The 21,225-nt window shown below is 35.0% G+C and overlaps 1 protein-coding gene across 5 annotated transcripts in view; it reads right to left on the bottom strand.

Moving 5' to 3' along the window:
- The window catches only part of MCPH1 (microcephalin 1), a 147,786-nt gene that overhangs the window by 15,260 nt on the left and 111,301 nt on the right, over positions 1–21,225 (bottom strand). For 2 of the 5 annotated variants that reach the window (XM_026097021.2, XM_026097024.2), the window contains one exon: positions 125–362. The exons of 2 other annotated variants lie outside the window; for them this stretch is intronic. In XM_026097021.2, the coding sequence (XP_025952806.1) occupies positions 125–362 (238 nt within the window). Of the gene's footprint in view, positions 1–124; positions 363–8,904; positions 9,036–21,225 lie in introns of those variants that run through there. One more of the 5 variants, XR_010388217.1, reaches the window with a different exon arrangement.

Below are 21,225 nucleotides of genomic sequence, written 5' to 3'. Positions count from 1 at the left end.
ATGTAACTGTTAAAGTCTGTTCCAGTCTCTTCTCTCCATAATCTCAGTTTAGTAATCTATTTACAGTTATTTTTTGAATACATATTCCATAATATTTTATATGGGTTGAAATTTAGTCTCTTACCTAATATCCATTTTTCTGATAGGTATTTTATTTCCTGGTACTTCTTTCCTGGGTATCCTCCTATACAGATTTTTGCCTGACGTAAGGCTTTACATATTTTTCCTCCTGACAGCTGTATAAGTTCAATCAGCTTTTTGCAGGGTGGCTGACTGCTTGGAGATACAAACATCACAGGCTGACTTGAAAAGAGATTCTGCTGATATTTTCCTGTTGATAGATAACGTTGAAGTCTGCAGATCTGTATTTGAGGAAACAAGGAGATTAATAGCCAATATGTTTTAACTCCACTCAAAGTAAAACCAATCCTTTTCTTCATGAATTCAGAAAAAGAATTATAGTATATGAATATGTCATACTTGTCAGCTGATTCAGAAGCTCTTGGGTAAACTGTACCATGAATTTGGTGTATTTTATTATCACAGCTGTTTTGATACAAGAGCTAAAATGCCCATATACAATGTACTTGACTGATATAATTCCGAAACCAGAGCTGAGACAATTTCACTTACAGATTAGATGGTTTTCCTATAATGCTTCTATTGACGGAATTGTCTTTCACCATAATCATACATCCTTACATTTATAATACTGGTTATTGCAAAGAAATACTAAAGGATATACTACATAATTATAATTGTTCAGTGCAAACACAAGCAGAGATTTTCACAGAATTTAGAATATATAGTGGTCATCGGTTTGTTCCTGTGAACTTTACAAATGTAGATAATTTAGATTTTATACTACTTTAGTGGCTACTTTTACCTCCTGTGCTCCACAGATACCAGCCACCTTTTCTTGCAGTATTATGTGACACAAATAACAAAACTCAGAGCAATTTAATCAGTTTATATTTAGCTTTGTAATTTGCTGCTTTTCTATTTCAAATATTGAAAAGGGCTTACGCATCCAAAAGCTTAACTACCTTTGCCGGCTCAATTAAATTTAAAAAAACATCTAAACCTAACCTTGCATTTGAGTATGGGCCAACTGAAAAAGACACAAAGGTAAACCTCTAGAAATAACTGTCTTCTACGTTATTTGTTTCTAACATTGCTGCGTGTTTGTGTAAATACTTAACGGAAATTCACGCCTTAACTCCTAATTCCCTCTGATAGGCCCAGATTACAGTCTAAGGGGACAGAAGACAGTTTAAAACAACCAGTTCCTGGTAAAAATACATAACAAAACTATGTGGCATATCTAGCAGAATCTGTAAACTGTTTCATGTAAACTCTTTCGTCCTCACAAAGGCAAAAAAGGAAGTCTTTAGCGAATGTTATACAGCCCGTAACACTATCAAATACGAACCTGCTTGATCTACATGAGGCAAGTTTTCTTCTTTGCATATACCAGACAGGAGAGTGGTTTGGCATTTAAAACCATTTCCTTTAACTATAGCACACACAAAAGCAATGCATATAAGCACACTAATCATGTTAAATAATATAGAGTTTTCATACTAAAAGAAAAAAGAAATCAAGCTTGTATTTCTTACAGTGATGTTAACCTTGACCTGACAAGTAAGTGTGTAATATCTCTGACCCTGTATCCCTTGTCAAAGTTTAGAGAATTTATAATGAGCTAGGAGTTGATAGTAAGATGAAAACAAAAATAAAGCTTTCATATTATTTGACGCTTGTAATTTTTTATACAGATGATCACAAGGAATCGTAAGAGCAAACTGCACAGCAGAAAAAAGGCTACTCTGCATATATCTGTTATATTTACATAACACGGATGAATAAGAAACTGTAGTCAGTGAAGAGGTGTAACTGGAACATGGAAGGAATTACTTGTTGAGTAGATACCTGAGTTCTTCCTCCAATTCTGGCACAAACTTGCTGTGAGCCCACAAGAAGTTAAGACTTCAATGCAATAACATATATGCTTAGCAGGAGATGTGCAGCCAGAGAGTCTTCACACAGTTTAAAAGGGTTTATGAAGCCAAAAAGTTCTACGGCATTTTCACACATCCTTAGATAAAAGTGAAAGCGAATTGCTTTAGCACTTTTAAAAAAAATTGCTAGCTGAAGCACCAGTGAAACGTGAAGCCCGTGGAAATATGAGGTATAGCTCAGGTAGTCCCTGTGCCCTTGTCCTCTGCGTGTGAAACAAGTCAATCCTAGCCTGAATTCTGAGATCTCCTCCATCAACAGAGAATTCAGCTTTCTGTGCTTGTTAATTCCTCGGCTACTCTCCTGATACTACAACAAAGTTGATTCTTTGTATGCTGAATGCAGCTGGTTACAGAGACTGCTATGGCTGAAGTACGCCAGAAGGACTCGAGCAGAATCCAAGAGACACTCTCTACTTTTTATTCATGTGTGAATTTATATTTATGAATGTAATGGCACCTAATTCTGCCTCACTGCAACCAAAGAACTTCTAAATAATTCTGTCGAGCACAGCAACAAAGCAGAGTTACATTGCAGACTTCGGAGGATGAGGGCTCAGTTCCGAGGGACAGTCTTGAGTCGCAGTGAGATAAATGATACATGTGCAGAGCAACTCTTCATCACTCATGCAGTGGACATATCTGACTGTATTTCCTGTGCATAAGTTGGCACATGATATCTTATACACATGCAGGAGTTCTTATTTTGGACCAGATATGTACCACTTACCTCCACCTGAGGTACAGATGGAGACACACAGAATGCTCTCCTGTAAGTACCTGGCTGTTGAGCATCTTGATGTCCTGAAATACAGAAAACTAAGTACTGTATAATTTTTACATGTGGCATCAGATTCGGAATTTGTAAGAGTACCACTTGCCGAAGCGGTCTTGGGAGGCTTAGGCTCTGAGGCTATGGTCAGTATCTTAAAATGGGACTAGATCAAGAATATAACACAGCTTGCAATCTCCGACGTAAAAAGCGGTGTCATGATTTTGGTATTGCTGGGATTGCAATCTTTCATTTTCATATATTAAAAAACTTTGCAACCATGGGGCAACTACAAAAGTGCTTGTGGTAAGCTAGGTCAACACATTAAAGAATGCACTATACTCTAATGAAAAACAATAATCACTTCACATCAACCTCAAAACAGCCTCATGATAGATACAATCCCATCTCAGTTGATCTGACACACAGAAGATCTCTGCAGTTGTTTATTTGGACAAATCAACTGCAACTGAAAGAAGAAAAACAATTACCAAGAGATTTCAGTGTTAGTTTATCTAAAATAAATCAGATTTAACTCAGAGACTTAACACAGTTTTTGTCAGCCTGTAACTCTAAGATTTCAAAAATGAAAATGATTAGGATTGAGAAAATTGTTATTTTAAAAATGAAGCAGAATTTGTGTTAGATAGAAGACTCAAAATAAAACTTGCTGCAATTTCACACATTTTGCGGAATATGACTTAAAAGAGCTAATTGTATTCCCACTTCCTCATGCATTTTCCCTGAAAGTGTTTATTTGTTGTCACTGTAATGACAACTCTTTTGTGTACTATGCCTTTCTACAGGAAGAACTTTTCAATTAAATTAATATTAAAGGCAAAAATGCACACAGCTAATCATCACATCAGGAAATGCAAATTTTGAGCACCAAATAACACTTGCATCAGCTGATGTACAGAAATAGCATGTTCTATTCTATGTTTAGCTTAGATTAAAAGAGCCCAAGAAAGTGAAATGCTCATATGCTATTGAGATGGTACCTGATTTCTTACATGTCCTTTAAAATACCTAGCTATGGGTATTATCAATGCATTTGTTAGTATGATAAGATAAAGTATACAGTACATCTGTGTGACGTAATCAAAAGAAGTTTCAGCTTGGAACTTCATATTTACTCTTCCTTCACCTGAATCACCACCAGAGCTTCCCAGGCAGGTTGTGCTTGGATTTGCTTGAGCACACAGGGACCACCCGTTTCTCACAGCTCGGAAGAATTAGTAGCGTTCAAGTTCACACAGCTCACAGAGTATCCTGAAAGGTTAACTTTGCTTTCTGGCCCACTAATCTGAAAGAAATACTACTAGCCAGGTGCTGAAGAGACAACCATTTAGCTGACCGTACAGAGTTTGGTTTGGGGATTAAATAGCATAATCTAGCTCTTACCATTGAATTGACTCAGCTGCTTCTGCAACATCAAAGAGTTCACAGCACTCCAGGAGTGCTTCAAGCCCTTTGAAACCATACAGATTTTGTGTAAGCTTTTAAAAATAAATAAATAAATCCTCAGCAGAGACCAAGCCTGGGAAAATTTCAGGCCCCAAAAGTGATTATTTCCACAAATTGTGTCTGTATCAATTGGTAGTTATAGTTACAATTGTGTCAGCCTGTATTATTACAGATGGCACCACTGTCTGCTATGATATCACAGACAGTGACGGCAATTTTCCTTTCTAATTATGTTTGCTAGCAGACGGATAGAAAAATGAAATCTCTTATAAGAGCGTCTATTTACTCTTTTCATTAAGACCGTAAGCACTAACTTCGTTCCTTCACTAGATGGATGGATGGTAGGAAGATGCCTGGTATATGCATGTATTTGTCAAAAAAGTATCATTAATGTAGATGTTTCTTTGAATCTAAGATTGGAAGGGAAAAAATCACTCTTGACAGAAATAAAACTTATGGACAACTTATGGTAAAGAAATAGAACTTTTCTTCATTGCAAAAATAATACATTTCACCAACTATCCGCCCTCTTGTGTTTCAGTAGTATAAGATGTTAATCTCATGTTTCCTAATATTTCCATAATTCAGCTCAGAAATTTCAACAGCATGAGAAACAAAACAGTATAATTTATTAACCTACGTTGTACATGTACTTGTTCAATATTGAGACTTTTTGCCATCCACCTGTTCAATTTTGATTCTGGTTCTCAATCTCCTCAAACCAAAACACCACTTATTAAACAAACTTTACAACTATGGCTAGAATGTTCTGAAAATGTGTACAGATAAACTCTTCGTGGGTGGGGGGTGGGAACAAATAGAAAAACCCATATAGGAGCAAGGATGAGACCTTTTAACGAGACTTAGGAAAACAGCCTCAAGTACCCCAAAGGTGTATCTTTTTGTCAAACTGGGACCCAAATCACAGCAGCAAGAGAAGATGATCAGAGATGATAATCAGAAAACACAGCTAAGAAGGAAGGAAAAATATCTGATTGTAAGTTGCTTTCTCTTTGTGAAACATTGAAACTAATGGAGTGAACTCTGATTTATATTTTTACAAGACATCAATCTCTTTTCCACCCATCCCCTTTTTTGTTTTTAATTCTAGGTGAAAAAGTTAAGCTCAAGAACAAGAAAGGATGGCATACAGAGTCTGTCATCATTAAGTGAATAGTAAAATAATGTTTTTGCTTAAGATTTTAAGAAAATATTATATTGGATGCAGTTAAAATAAGCTTGTTTTAAAATATTAGTGTAGGCTACACAGGGGAAGATTAAAAAAGAAAAAAGCTTTTTAGTAAAAATTATTTTTACTTTTTGAATTATGTGGGTTCTTCCCCTAAGGTATGTATCTGAATAGATACTTGAATTCACGCAATAGACAATATAAGAAAAATAATTTTTCTGAATGTACATGGGAATGGTTTCAGCAATGAAACTGCTAAGGTCCTGTGAACAGTACAATTTCCAGTATACTTGCAGAAAATGGCATATGAAGACATTTCCAGTCTAAAACACAATTAGAAAAATAATTCCTCACAAGAATTAAATGGAAAATATGGTCCCGAATTATTAAATTTAATAGAAATTGTATTTGTAGTCTGGAATTCAAAATGTGGAATGCTTGCTTTGAAAACATTATATAAAATGAAGACATTTGTAATATCTATACATGTCTAAAAATTTGAATGTGCATTACGGTAGATCTTTACTCTTAATTTCCGTTATTAACCAGAGACAAATAAACCTACAAAAATACATTTCAAAAATTTATTTTATCACTACTATTTTGCTGAGAGGTTAATACAGTATTGGAAACCTTACTGATATCTATTTAGGCTATTTTCATATGAAGTTATTTGCTGAACATATGGAAAGTTTTAACTACATCTTGGTTAGTGCTACTTGCAAAAATAATAAATACATTTTATTAAATGCAAACAGCAGAAGATAAAATTTCAGAGATAAGTTTGAAGAGATAACGTTGTATATTTTATGGCTTATATCTATCTAAAGACCAAGTGTTATTTCATTTGAAGCTGATGAGAAATCGTCCATTTTCATCAGACAGAAAAGGATCTGACCATTAAAGTCTATGGGTTAATTCACCACTCTGCAACTATTAAATGTCAAAAAAGCATGAAATTGATAAAACTGAAAAAGTCTTTATGCTTCATTAATCTACAAATTTAACAAGAAAGATGCACATAAAATAGTACATCCATTTAATACGGTTGGGTAATGTTGCTGGGGAAATCTTAATGTCTAAGATTTTAATATCCATATGATTTCAGTACAGATAAATACATTATGCCAGTAACAACTGTATTTTCAGTTACTGCAATTCTGTAGAAAGACCAACATATTCAAGAAGAGCAACATACTAAAGCTACAACACTGCTAGATATACAAGCTACAGCACTGTTAGGAAACATTACCCTTATATCGTTATGTGCATGTTCAGACAGTCCGTCACTTAGTAAAAATTTAAAAGAAAAACACATATGTGGAACCCCATGTACATTTGAAGATCAAAGCTCACACACATACACAGAAATGAAGTACTGGCCTGCTTCTGATAAAGGGGAGCATATTGCAGTGGGCAGACTTCGGAAAGTGCAGTTATCCTGCAGCGAGGAGTTTGCAGAATCTGCAGGACCCTACAGGGATCAAGAGAGTTTGTGCTAACAGTGCCGTAGCTCTCCTGTAGGACATGGAAGAAATGCTCTCTTTCCCATCTTTCTAAATGTCAGGTTTATTAAAAGAATGGAAATGACTAATCAAATAGCAACTCTATTTTTGTACTAACAATGTGTGACATACGTTTTCTACTTAAATGAACAGCTCACCATTTTCGTTTGATTTTATTTGCAATTTATTTTAGCACTCTGCTGTTATTTTTTCAATACATTAACAGTTTTAGAGTTGAAATAATATTCACTAAATTCTTTAATTTAAAATTATAGTGAAATGCTGTACTAGATAAATAAATTGGTGCTCACCAGGATAAAAGAGCCTGCTGAAAGTTGGATACAAGGTCATTTAGCAAGTTGTTTCACAAAGAAATAGCTCTTTGCTTTTGAAGAATCTCGTCTAAATTAATGGGGCATCACATGGATGCATGAGTCCAACTGGTTCAAACCATACTAGTATTGTTCAGTAAAAAGCAACTGGGTAAATATATTTGTCTGAATAGCGACAATAATCTCATTCCACTCCTTGGCATGAAATACATTTATAATTGGTAGAGATGGTTTTTATCCTCTGAGCATAACTCAACTTGCAACATTCATGCAAATTATTTATATTATATCCATATTTCTGAATATTTACTGAAAAAACATTTCTATATTGGATATTAGTAACATTTGGCTAAAATAGAAGCTCCCTGTCAAATCAGAGAAGCATAAGCCCTCAAACAGACAAAACTGAGAATGCACTTTTTGAATGCTTGATAGAGCTACATCATCACCCCAGCACTTGCACATAAACGGAGATTATGTACAGGCAAACTCAGTTTATGTTTTTGCAGGAAGGGACCCATGCACTGAGGCGGGAGCCAGAAGAAAAAGAAGAAAGATTTGAAAGATAGAGTGGAAAATTTGGTCCAGAAAAAAGAAACCTCCCATGTTTGCTCTTGGGGGGAAAAAAAATAGAAAAAGGAATGTAAAAGAAGGGTAAATGACATACAATAAACACTGTATTATCTGGAAGTTTCTCCAAAACACAGTTTCTTCCCCTCCTCTCCACAGTCCTTCATGTGTTTCCTGGCCAAGATGAAGGGAAGAAAGCTAAAATGCAGACGATTTAGCTAACATTGTTTCTTTCCACTACGTGTTGGCAGACAAGCTGCTTCTCTCAAATCCCATAGACTGATAAGAAAAGCTAATTTCACCAATTTATTCTCTGAAAGACTGAGTCCCAGTGGGAATACTGTATGAAAATGTTTGGCAAATAAATCTACTGTTTGGCGAATATTCAAAATTATACTGGAAGATGTTTGAAACATTTCTTCCGGCATAGCAAATTTTTGCAGGAAAAAAGATAACAAATTCACTTATTTTTAGTTTAATTTACTTGTTTTCCAAAACTGGAACTATTTTTAAATACTATGTAATATCAACATATGCAGCTATAAATTAATAGAAAAAATTAGGGTAAAAAATAAGTCTTCTCCCTTTTGAGGATAAGCATGACATCTAAATCAAGGAGCTATACTTCAGCTCCTACATATATAATAGGATATATAATATATATATAGAATAAAATATATCACTTTAAAAAACTCTGTAAAGTTTGTAAAATGTGGTCTCTTTATTGTGGCTATTTGTTTATGAATCCAAAAACTTTCTGAATTAAGTATTTTTGTATTTGTATTCAACACAAACTAATTCTTTTTGAAATGAAAAAAACCTTTCATTATAAATTAAAGAACAATTATTCTGAATGAGTAAAAGTTTAAACCTTCCCTCAGAAATACCTCAATAACTTGTTCATCTTTGTTTTTGTCTTCTTTCAAGAGAATCAGATTCAACTGACTATCAGGCAGTGATGAAACTGCAAACTGCAATTGCAAATTGAGCTCTAAATTCTGCAGATAATTACCAATTATAACAAATAGTCCTGAAAGGGATTTTTTCTCACCCAGATATAGTAGTTCTGTGCCTTGTATCACTCTGAAGTGGTACATGAGTGTGCCACATATCCCTCTGTGCCATGTATCATTCTGGTGTACCACTAGAGATACTACTACAAGTAGCAAGACCCGAAGAAACCTAAAAAGATTCAAAGATAGAAATTATCAACCTCCATAAGCAATCTATGGCAGTGCTTGCATACTCTTACAGTTAGAAAGCTTTTCCTAATATCTAACCTAACTTTTTTTGCTGCATTTTGAGCCTATTACTTCTTGTCCTAGGGCCAAGGGACATGGAGAACAATTTATTCTCTTCCTCTTTGCAACAACCTTTTGAATATTTGAAGACTGTTATCATGTCTCTCCTCGGTCTTCTATTCTCCAGACTAAACAAACACAGTTCTTTCAATCTTTGCTCATGGGTCATGTTTTCTAGACCTCTGATCACTTTGTTATTCTCTCCTGGATTCCCTCCAATTGATTCACATCTTTCCTGAAGTTTGGTGCCCAAAACTAGACACAATACTCTAGCTGAGGCCCTACCAGTGCTGTGTACAGTGGGAATAATTCCTGCATTTTAGGTACAGCATTCCTGTTAACACATCCTAGCATGCCTTCTTTCACCAGAGCATGACATAGGTGACATATTCTGTTTTGGATCCTCTAAAACACTCAGTTGCTTTTTTGACAGAAATATTGCCAATTTAATTTTTCATTTCTGTGGTCAAGTATTCTCCCTGCTTTGCTCTTTTCCTTATTGAACTCCATCATATCTATTTCTGATGATTTCTTAAATCTGTCAAGATCATTTTACTTCCAACCTTATCCTTATGCACCTGAGTAATGCCATTGACCTCAATGAGATTATTTGTGTGTACAGAATTAGCAATCTATGAAAATCTGTGCAGAACTAAGAACTGCAATATGTAAACATAATTTAGCAAAAAGTCTTTTTTTTTCCGGAGTGTTTACTTGCTGTAGAAAAGGAAAAGTTCTTTAAAGAACATCCTTACATGCAAATAGGCGAGAGGAAAAAACATAGAATATGGCAGGAATTGCCATGTAAATGGCAGCAATTTAAAAGCAAATTGAGAGTTTTGTCTTTGAGTATGTTAAATTTTATTTTAATTTGCAATAGGGATGACAACAAAGCTGGCTATGACAAGCTGGGCAGTAGGATACCACTTACAGAGTCAATCAATTCTACTACTTTAGGTGATGATTAACTAGATTTTCCTGCCTGGTGGCTTAGAAAAATCAAATGTAGCATATGGATAGGATAGCCGTACATTGTATGCCAATGACTCCAAAGTATGCTGGTGTGGTGGCCTCATTGTGTGTATGATAAAGAGTTGATCTGAGCATATATAGATCATCCGTGCGGTAGATCTGAAGCAAGCCACATTGAAGCCACCATTTTCTATCTGATACTGTTGGTAGGACTCTCCATCTAAGCAAGTTTTTAAATGTATGCAAGTTCCTCTGCTTCATAAATCAAAAGGAAGTAAATTAAAGCCAGACATTCTTCTCTTTCCTTAACTCAGACAGCTGGCAATTGAACAAACACAGTTGAACCAACACACAAATCAATAACATCTCAGTCTCCAAATAATTTGCTTTAGAAAACCATCCACAACTTTAAAAGGTATGCAGCATGTACACAGAGATGCTTTCCCTCACAGTTTACAAAGACCTACTCTTGCTGGATATAGCCTCACAAGACCTTCAGCACAGAAGACACTTACATACTCACAGTTTTAGTTCAAACTGGGAGTGTGATTTTGATACTAATCTCTTGTTTGTCCCCAAGCCTGTTTGGGTTTACATTGTGGAGCAGCCTTCAAGTGCACAGACTGGATTCCTTTCAGAGGAAATTTAACCAGAAGATGAACTCAGTTCAAGGGACCAAACTTGAATTAGTCCAGAGCACCACACTAGGTATTGTGTGCAAGGTGGGTTCTCAGTGCTAACTGGTTCGCTCTGCCATCCATTCCCATCGCTCTTGCAGTACTGGCTTACGTAGACACAGCCATGAGTAAGTATGAAGTCACTTTTGGCAGATCTAATAGGTATATTTAGTGAGTTAAAATTGTAAGTTAGGAATCTAGGTATGGAATGCATCTTTTAATTTGAATTCTTATCCGCACAAAAATAATTACCTCAACTAAATTTAGCTTATTTTTTTACGATAACAGTTGCAATCTATCCTTATTGTTCTCTCATAGTCCATTCCCATCTGGCAGCAATAAGGAATGTCACATGTTGGCATTTATCCCACTATATTGAAACCATTTATCCACGTTTTACCTATAATATCCTCTAGACTTACTCGACTCTGCCAAACCACAAAAAGCTTCCCCCCCCCCCCCCCCCCCCCAGACCAGTACCTATTCCATGGAACTAGTACCTGTTCCATTAGTAGCTCATTCATTTCAGTGGAGCAGCTTAAGGGATGAAGTGTTAATGAGTAAGTAGCAAAGTTTAATTACAGAAGAAGCACAGAGAATGTAATGAACATACCTGCATTTACACAGACTGAAACATAACACATTTCAAGCCATGTATATTTTACCAGTAAAAGACTGTTTTTAAACAGAAATTCCATCAGCTAATAATGTGCTGCAATTAATTGAAAACAACTTATGTTCCTTATAGTTAAAGACTACATAATCAAGGTACTGGGCATGGAAGCCTAGCATTTGCATAAAATACATTGAAAAGGATAGCCTCATTTTAACTGTCTTAGACTTCTGAGATATTGGAACATTTTGGATAGTCCAACTTTCTTTTTAATCAACACAGGATATTGTGCAGCAAGCTCCAAGAATGACTTGTTTTGGTGGTTTAGGGGCAAGGCGAATCCTTCCATTGCCTTTAACTGTAAATGATAAATCCAGTGCTGTCAACAGATTTCCTATACCTGGCAAAGTACAGATGAATAATGCTTCAATAAATAAAAGGCTTTTCTATTCCAGCAATAACAAAATCAGTGATCTTGTTGAAAGGAAAAGCCTGGAAAATGTGAAGGGTTACACAGATGCTCCCTAAAGGCTCTTTCCCCAAACGATTGTATTAACCCACCATAAAAGTAATCTTAACATTAAAATCAATTCCAAGTTTCATGTTTAAAATATGAATATATAAGTCCTTTCGCTCTGCCTCAACAAACTGAATTGATTTAAGCCAAGGCAGAGTACATTCTTCCCTCTACTCTTTTAGTTTAGCTGAGTGCCATTGCAACGCCCAGCAGTAACTCAATGTGTGCCAAACATGAATATTTTTAAGCGTCATTTGAGTTTTAAAGGCTACAGTAAGTGATGGGAACACAATCGTCTTGGGAATCTACAAATAACTTTAAAAAAGCTCATAAATCTGGCTTTCATGGTTTAGTTTTCAACAGCTTTATGAAATATGTTAAAGCTTGAATGCAGTCAGTTCTTTTTCCTTCAAATTTCATAGGATTGACTTTTCTCAATCCTTTTTTGATATGCTTCAGTGAGACAAATAAAAAAGACTTGGCTTTAAAAAAGAGGAATCAGCAAATTACTTTTTAAAAGTTTCCTTTTTTTTAGTTTCAGCAGAGGAAAAAAGTGTATCTAAGTAGGGCAGCCTACAATATTCCCTCATTAACAAAAATGTAAAATACTTCTGTTCAGCATCCAAAGTACTACAACATAACAGATCACATTATAATGAAAAAGTGATGCATGATTAAGGGCTGTTTTTTCCTCAAATGATTTATAAAAGATGCAGGGTAACGATTTAGCACAGTAAAAATCCTGAGCATTGCATTAAAATTTATATGTAATTTTCCATATTTGCAACAAAACTCACGCACTACAATGATAAGTAGCAGGGAATGCTTTGTTTTTGAAATACAAACTAAAGGGTCAGTTGAAATTGCATTAATGTTCAAGTGACAGAAAAATCTTTAAAATTGCCTGAGAACTACTGAAAGAAAACTATTCAAATAGATTACCTGGCATCATTCAAATGGATTCAAGTCTTATGGAATGCCACTAATTACAAATATATATGTGTGTACCTATACATATATATATGTGTGTGTGTGTGTGTATAAATATATATATATATATAACAACATATAACAGATTTAGTTTTTTTTCATAAAATCTTGACAGAACTACTATCACAATTACTTCTGGTCAACGATTTTCCTGATTAGTATTCCTTGGCAAGGGTATTTGTTTAACATCTTCTCAACTTAATCTATGTCACAAGTTAAAAGAAAAGATCCCATAGCAAGTATCAAAAGTAAAGTCATTTAAACCTCCTGTGCTAAGAGCAACAAGTGGAGCTACCAGCACACAATGTTTTACAGAAAAAAAGTATTTAAAGTGAACAGTATTTGACCAGGTGCTTTTTATCAATCAAGTTTTTAAATGACAATTATTCAAGAAAAGAGTTTCTTTGAGAAACTCTTCATAAGCATCTCTTTCTTCATAAGTACTAAACAAAGCCACTACTAACATTTTCTATTGGAATATTCTTTTTATGTACTTTTGTATCTTTTAGCATGACAAAAAATGAAAGACTGAAGAAGAACAAACTTTGACTATATGTTTGACAGCAATCTGTGATGGTCTTTTCTACAGCTGAAGGAGGAAGATTTATGCTGTGAATATAAAGTACTTTCGTGACACAAAAGTTGGTAGGAAAAAGGCAGAATACCTGACACTACATTTATTCTGTCTTCTTTTTTTTCCTTTTAAACCAGAGCATTTTTCAAGTTGATGGTAAGCCATCAAGTGGATTTTAATAAAGTGGAAAAATAATTCACAAACCATAATGATTAGTTGTGAGTGGTACCAAATGAGTCCCTTCTAAAAATAACCAATTTCAATGACTATTTTGAGGAGTTGCCACCTATCAGCTTGTAAGCTGATACACCAAACAGAAGGTGCAACATATTAACTCACACTTCTGTACTTTCTTTTGGATCTCAACTGCCATTGCCAATAAGAAGAGGAAGTCATTTTAGAGTATGTCTTGTCCAGAATACAGTCTTACTGTGGCTTAGGATTTCACATGCATTTCGTATTTTAAGATGTGCTAACCTTTTTCTGTAAAGGTTAGCAGTGTTTTGTGCTTTGCTTCCTTTCTATCACTTATTTCTAGTTTAAATAGGATCTTGTGATTTTTTAGTTACAAAGATAATGCAGCAATATTAATTTGAATTACCTTATATCTGTATTTAGTCTTACAGAACCTTATCTTACTGAAGATGAAACAAAAATGTGACTCTACAGGTGAAGCTATTACAGTGTAGATCTAAAATGGCACAAAGATGGTCCACTTTTTACTGCAAATGTAATTCAAGAGTGGTTTCCTACCTTTTTTTTAAGACATATTTTTATAAAATACACACAGAATTTCTTTTTGTTGTTTATTTTGAGATGATGACCAGCTGTAACATGATTAACTTATTATCATAGCGGACTTTCAGTGACTTCTCATGTCAGCTGGGCAAAGCTTGTAGGGTCAAATTGCTGACCCTGCCTTCCTCTCTGGCTTCTTTTCCTATATTCCTATTACTCTTTCAGTCATGTCTTTGAGTTAGGTAGACCAGGTGTTTTTTCTTCATCTAGGAGCTATGCAGGACAGTGAGACTGCTACTTTTAGCCTGTCCAAATTTTATTTGAAGTGTGTTAGTAAGAGTAGAAGGCCTTTTCAAGAGGCTGCCAATTGCATAAGAAAGCATTTTCAAATTAAAGACCAAAGGACACTTAGCAAGTATTGTGCATAAACTATGAACAGCTGGATATTTGAGTGTAGGTGCTCAATGCCCAATACTCTGAAGCACAGAAACAGATATGGACTTCAAGCAAAATTATTAAAGTTACTTTTTAGTCAAATAACTGGATAACTTAGATAAAATACAAATGCTCAACAATGTTCTGTGGAAAAAAATACACTAGTTTTCTAGCACAAGACTGTAAAACAAATATTTACAGTCTATGGCTCCATCTCAATATAGAATTCCAAATAAAATCAGTGGAAAAAGGTGGGCATAACAGGAGTACAGCATTAGCCATAAAATGATATAAACTACCCTAATGTAAGTACTGTTTATATACATTTGTGTGTAACATCATAAGAAGACTGCTCCAGATATACTACACTTTCTATACTAAATATATACAACACTTAGAAGATCGAAAAAAAAAAAATTCAGTTTTAATCTAGATATCCCTGTATATGGTAAAGGTTTAAAAACATCCTGTGTACTCACTGGCTCTTGTGTCTATTTTTATTTTAAAGATATCTTAACTTTAAAATTTAGGAGTTGGCATGACAGTTCTAACACTACCTTACTGATTAAAGTGCTAATGCACTCATCCTTGTCTTATGGACCAGTATTGGGAGAGCTACAAAGACAGTATTGCTCAGACTGCTGGTGGGGAAAGCAAAATTCACTGTACAACACTGGAGTATTCCTGGGGTTAAACAGCGGAACAGTATTGACGGGATTTGGAGGGAATTCAATAAAACCCTTCTCATTCAAAGGCCAGTGTCATACGGACCTCTGAAGGAAGGGAAAAACTAAATCTTCTACAGAGAGCACACACACAAATTCCCAAGTGTCTTTTAAAGATTTTACAGCTAAAGAAAACTGCATGGCTTTGCCATGCTCCTCTCTGCCGTAGAACAGTCTTATTATTATAAACAAACGTGACAATTAAAAGATAAATAAACCCAGACTTAATTTAAATAGCAGTTTTATCAATTACCACCCTATTACAGATCATTACTTTCCCTGCTAGCAGTAAAACGGAATGAAATCAGGTATGACATGACTAGGAAGAAGAAAAATCAGAATATTTTGATTAAGCAAGCTTTATGTTTTTTTAGAAAAAGGAAACACATGAATTTACTTATGCTCATTAAAAACTGAATATATTCACTCAGAAACATTCCAGTTGTGCCAACATGATATACACACAAAGTATGCACATCAGGGTGACAACTAAAAAGCGATGTAGAGAGCTTTACGCATAATCTAAACCCAAATCTGTATGTAATTTCCTTCCCTTTGTTAATTGAAGATTAAAACTAAATCAAGGGGAAGCCTTCTATGAGACTACTTCCAACAACAGATGACTCAACGAGCACCTGAGAATTTGTTGTACTTGTGTGTACTGGGGTTCTGAACTTCCTGTTTCAATAAAATACCAAACAAGTTGTGTTTCCTTTACAAATAAGCTATTACATCAAGCCTTGTTCCTATAATTTCAGTTTTTGTCTGCATTCCAACATTTTCTTTGGCAAATGTAGAAACATTCTAATTAAAGAGAAGAGAAAAACAAGCATCATTCATCATGCTAAGAAAGAACGCTCAAGAGAACATCCTTACTGGTTACTTCTTCCATTCAGTTTTATTTGGTTTTTGAAGAGCACTGAATTATGGCATGCATTCCTTGGAGACGAAGCACAAGCAATAGCTTTGACGATACACTATTAGCAAAAACACTATTAAAAGTAGCAGTCAACCTCCCTAATAAGTCTGATACCATGCAAACATAGTATCTGTGTGAGCTGATTCAAAAGCATTCTTAGAATGATAGAATACTATTCTATAGCATTCTAGAATAAATACACTATTCTCTACAGCAAATCTTACCTATTATCATAACTCGTGTTAAATCATGTAACATACTATGTGAAAATTTTTTTAAATCAGAAACAATCCTGTGTTTGCCTGAGCATGTTCTACTTGATCACAGTAGTAAGTACCCTTTACGATGCCCTCTTTCTGTAATACTCAGTTTTTGCTCATGTTCAGATTATAGATAAAAAATCTCTTTCTACTTGATTTGCAAATGTTATGAGAAAGACAACTTCCAAAGAAAAGTTAAGTAGCAGTCCTGCAAACACATCATAGCATAATTGTCTGGTTAAGTACAATACAATCTATATAATACGACACAGATGGTTTCTTTCCTGAATTTATTTAATCCCGGAAGTGGAAGTGCTGATTCACAGAAGCTCAAATTAAAAAATGACGTTATAACAGAAGGTATATAATTAATCAACACATTCCACTTTGGATAAGTAAATTAACTGTTACTAAAAGGTGTCCATTTGCATAGTATCTTTGCAAAGAGCACTACTTCTTTTGAACATATAACAGAGAATTTGTCACCTCAATGCAGTTAGAATCATTATCACCTGGTTACAATTGTGTACGAGGTGACTTCGGAAGGCATTCAAAAGAACATGCACTGATATCTTTAACATAGAGCTATCCACCAGCCAAAAGAGGATGCTGAGAACTGATAACACAAATAGCCAATACGAAGTCTCCAACATTCTTCAAGGACAGCACGAAACCTGAAATAGTCCAGTTAATCCTGCAGGAAATCCTGAATTTGACAAATGATCTCATCAACCTCCAGAAAAGGCAGAATACCTCTATCATGTTCCCTAACTGCATGTCAGATGGATCAGTATGTCTCCTTCAGGTGTCTTCTATATAGGTAAGCAGCAGCTGGCCCAAATCCACACAGCACTGAGCATATGACAAGATCACACTATGAGATGGTACCACTTCAAGAAAGCATATATTTTTTCATAAGCTTGTGCTGAGCTACAGTGAAAACTCAGTGGACAACAAACAGCTTTCTGTAGTTCATGATGTTCTGATTTTACAATTTTTCTTCTCAGCCACAATCAACTATAAAAGTTTAAGTGGCTGTGCTGTTTACCTGTATCTACTGTCACCCACTGGTTTTAAAAAAAGAAAAAGTTGGTAATTTAAAAGATCTAAGCTAGTATGTTATGGTCCTTTTCATTAGCGTTATTTGAACAAAATTAGTTTCAGATGAGAAAGTTTTGTGCAAAACTTTGCCATTAAATTTTTATCAACATTTACACAGTTGTTTACCTCCTTCATGTTAGACTAAACCCTGAATTTATATAATAAAACTCAATGAACCCTGCAGAGTTTGACCTGGCTTTCTGTTGAAAATGAAGCTCTTTCAGGCACTTGACATTTACCTTGATTCATGTAGGACTCTCTGAGGCTAAGCAAAACTTTTGGAAACCTTCAAAGTTTTAGGACAAGCTTTGCAATTTTAACATGCTAGCACTGCACCTTTAGTTTTTTTTTTTTTTTTATGTTTATTTCCTTTGATTTTAGGAAATTAACAGTAAACAGAATTTTTACTCTTTTGTCCTGGATTCTCCAAAATACATTATTAAAAGATACTAATTAACAGATACTTTTAAAAAGTCAACTAATTCAACCTCTTTCAGGCTACCCATAAAATTCCCCTCCCTCAGGCAAACATACTCCAATTAAACTTCTCTTTCTACAGTAGCTTTAAAAACAGTTATCTCACGCAGCAAAGACTAGAGTTGGCAGAAGGTCGGCAGAACTGGGCTGCCTGGAATCAGTTCCACAGGTGAAAGTGCCTCGTATCGGGCTATTGCCAGATTCTTCCTCTTGAAACAAAGCTGACTGAGCTTCAGGGCCGTAAGTAAATTTGGCAAAACAGAATGTGGGAAAAGTATGATCTCTTGTACAGGTAGGCAAAAAAAAAAAAAAAAAAAAAAAAAAAAAAAAAAAGAAAAAGAAGGAAAAAAAAAAGAATGGAAACAGTCTTCTGCAGAAAAAAAGGTCCTTGGGGCCAACACTATCTTTTGTTTTGGATTTGTACAATACATTAAGATGCAGAGTCCTGTTTTATGTCCAGTGAAAAATAATGAAGAAGTAGTACCTTTATAATACTAACATACTGACTAGCAACATGAGCCCCCTTTTTTTGATTGCAGCCTTTGGGACCATCCTTAGGCAAATATTAAATAACATATTTTTTAAAAAATTATGAGTTTAGATGCTCTGTTAAATAGTTCTGATAAATAACTTCAATACACAAGACATAAATCATTGGAAGAAAAACATGACAATTGAACTTCTTGTCTTTGGAAAAGCCTCCAAGGTCTACAATGGAATCTCATCAACACATAATAAATCACAATATAGTAAGAATAAGAACAGAAGTATGTCTCTACACACATGCAAGCACATTAAATCAAAAACAATGCAAAATAAATTAACTGAAGTTGGAGTTTGGTTCTGCAACTATCTTACAAGAAATTTAAAACAGAGAGAATTTTTCTGTGTGTATGTGTGGCTGGAGCAAAGGTATGGGAGTTAGGAATCAAAGGAGCCTGTTACAACTTTTATACCAGTGAAACCAGGACTGGCAGGACAGAATTTGGCACAGGTTCATGTAGCACTTTCTTCATCTTAGCTGTGAATTGTTTTAACCCCTATCCTTGTAGGACAGAATGCAGCAGTTAAGACCATACCTTACCCACATTTATGAAAGAGTCTGTAAGGAAGAGCTCTATCAGCTAAAATGCCCTTGCTGATGTCCTCAGAAAGCGCAGACAACTTTCCTGTCCGTGTAACTGATAATTACATTCACAAAAAAGTATCTAATCAGGTCTGCAGGCCATGAGCCTACGCTGTGAAGATTGTGGCACAGACTTTACTGTCATATGTTCCTGCAAGAACATAAGTAGAGTTGCAATATATCCCTTTGCTTATAATTAAATAAGGAAACAGAGTAAGGAATCTGTTAAAAATATGGGAACTTTAATTAAACTACTAAGATTCACTTTTGATGGAACCATTACATGACATTGTGTTATAAGGGAGTCAGATTTATAACTAATTTTATTGCCTGGATATAGTGTACTACAATTATGATAAACAAAAGCCAACGAGGGCTTCTCAACAGCTGTCTCCACTAAAACTGTGAGACTAGATATTTTCCTTTCTGGAAGTAAAGATGGCTATAAATAGTCCCCCCAGAAGTTCCACCATATTGTGGCTTCATCAGCTGTTCTGCCTAAAACTACTGCTAAATATACGGTATTGAAAGAACCAAGAAATGTGTCTCTGTCATATTATAATGATAAGACCACATAACTCACACATTTTTTTCTCTTATACAACAACATTGCTCGATAGATACATTTTACTTTTCTATGTGTAGAAGTTCTTTACATTTTCACAATTTAAGTAAATGGAATATATTTTGGGCTGCCAGTATTTTAACCATGATAGATAAACATTGCATATAAGCCTGATTTACTGTTATGTAATAAAACATACATAAACAATTCCTTTCTAACTAACAAGTGTGGGGATCAAGTGAGACAAAGCAGGATTTCTGAAGCTTTAGCTATATAGCTCCTTTGGGGCTCCAACGGTTTAACTGTTGAAAAATCATTCTTACGCAGGAGCCAGGAAGTTTTCTAGCATACGCTGTTCTCATGAACAACTTCTTCTTCCACCACGTTCTTATAAGAGCCATGGTACACTAATTCTTCTGTCACTACCATCCAAAAATGCAATATTACTTTCCCTCATGGAATATTGAGCACAATCAGAGAAACCTTTTTTACTGAATAGGATAAAAGAAGTGATGGAACTGACTGAAAACAACCATGATTTTCTAGGCATTAGGATGATGCTTATATTACTATCTATTTACCCCAGAAAAAAATCAGATAAAAGCTAAAAGCTGATTACTATTAGTATGAAGCATTACTGCCTTGTGTACGTGACCATCTGCCAGCAAGCTTGTAATGAATCATACAGGCAAACACAATCACAGTCACAGTGTAACAGCACCGTAAGACAACAAATGGGACAAAGGCACATAATCTCAACCAGGCTTTTGCAACTGCGGAAAGAAAGACCAAAATAAAGCTTTCACTGTGTCTTTATATGATAATACAGCTTCCCCAAACTCTGATTTTCTAGAAGTGCAAGGTTACAGTTCAGACAATAATGTAAAAGTAGAATGTGTTACCAATTACAGCAAGTCAGAAATCTATCAAAGCCATCTCAACAGAACAATATAAACGTCAATTTCTTTGTAGCAACGAATATTGGCTGCAAAGACGACTGGACCCAACTCTGTTCCTTTTAATATCTGCACATTAATTTCAGCTTCTTTGCTCCAGATTTAGCTTGCTCTTTTGGTGCCTTGTTATCATAGTATTTCTCATAAGAAGTTTATGGAAACACATCCCAGTGTTTCTTTTCATTTAAGGATCATCTCCTTTCAAGAAACTTGGAACAAAACCCCAAAGCAAACAAACAAAAACTGCAGTTTTGCTTTATGAAATGTGTTCTATGCAGAGAAAATTCTGGGCTGAAATCAGCTATCCTGTCAACACTTGAGTCCTTCTTCTAGCAAAGACTTTATATTCACTCATTTTTCTTTGCCATGTTAGTCCAAACCAGTCGAATGCAGAAAGAAAACTGGTGGCATACATTAAAATTACAA

The sequence above is a fragment of the Dromaius novaehollandiae genome, chromosome 3 (assembly GCF_036370855.1).
Source record: "Dromaius novaehollandiae isolate bDroNov1 chromosome 3, bDroNov1.hap1, whole genome shotgun sequence".
Classification (NCBI taxonomy): Eukaryota; Metazoa; Chordata; class Aves; order Casuariiformes; family Dromaiidae; genus Dromaius; species Dromaius novaehollandiae.
The sequence above is the reverse complement of the archived record's forward strand: the minus strand, read 5'-3'. Positions and strand labels throughout refer to the sequence as shown.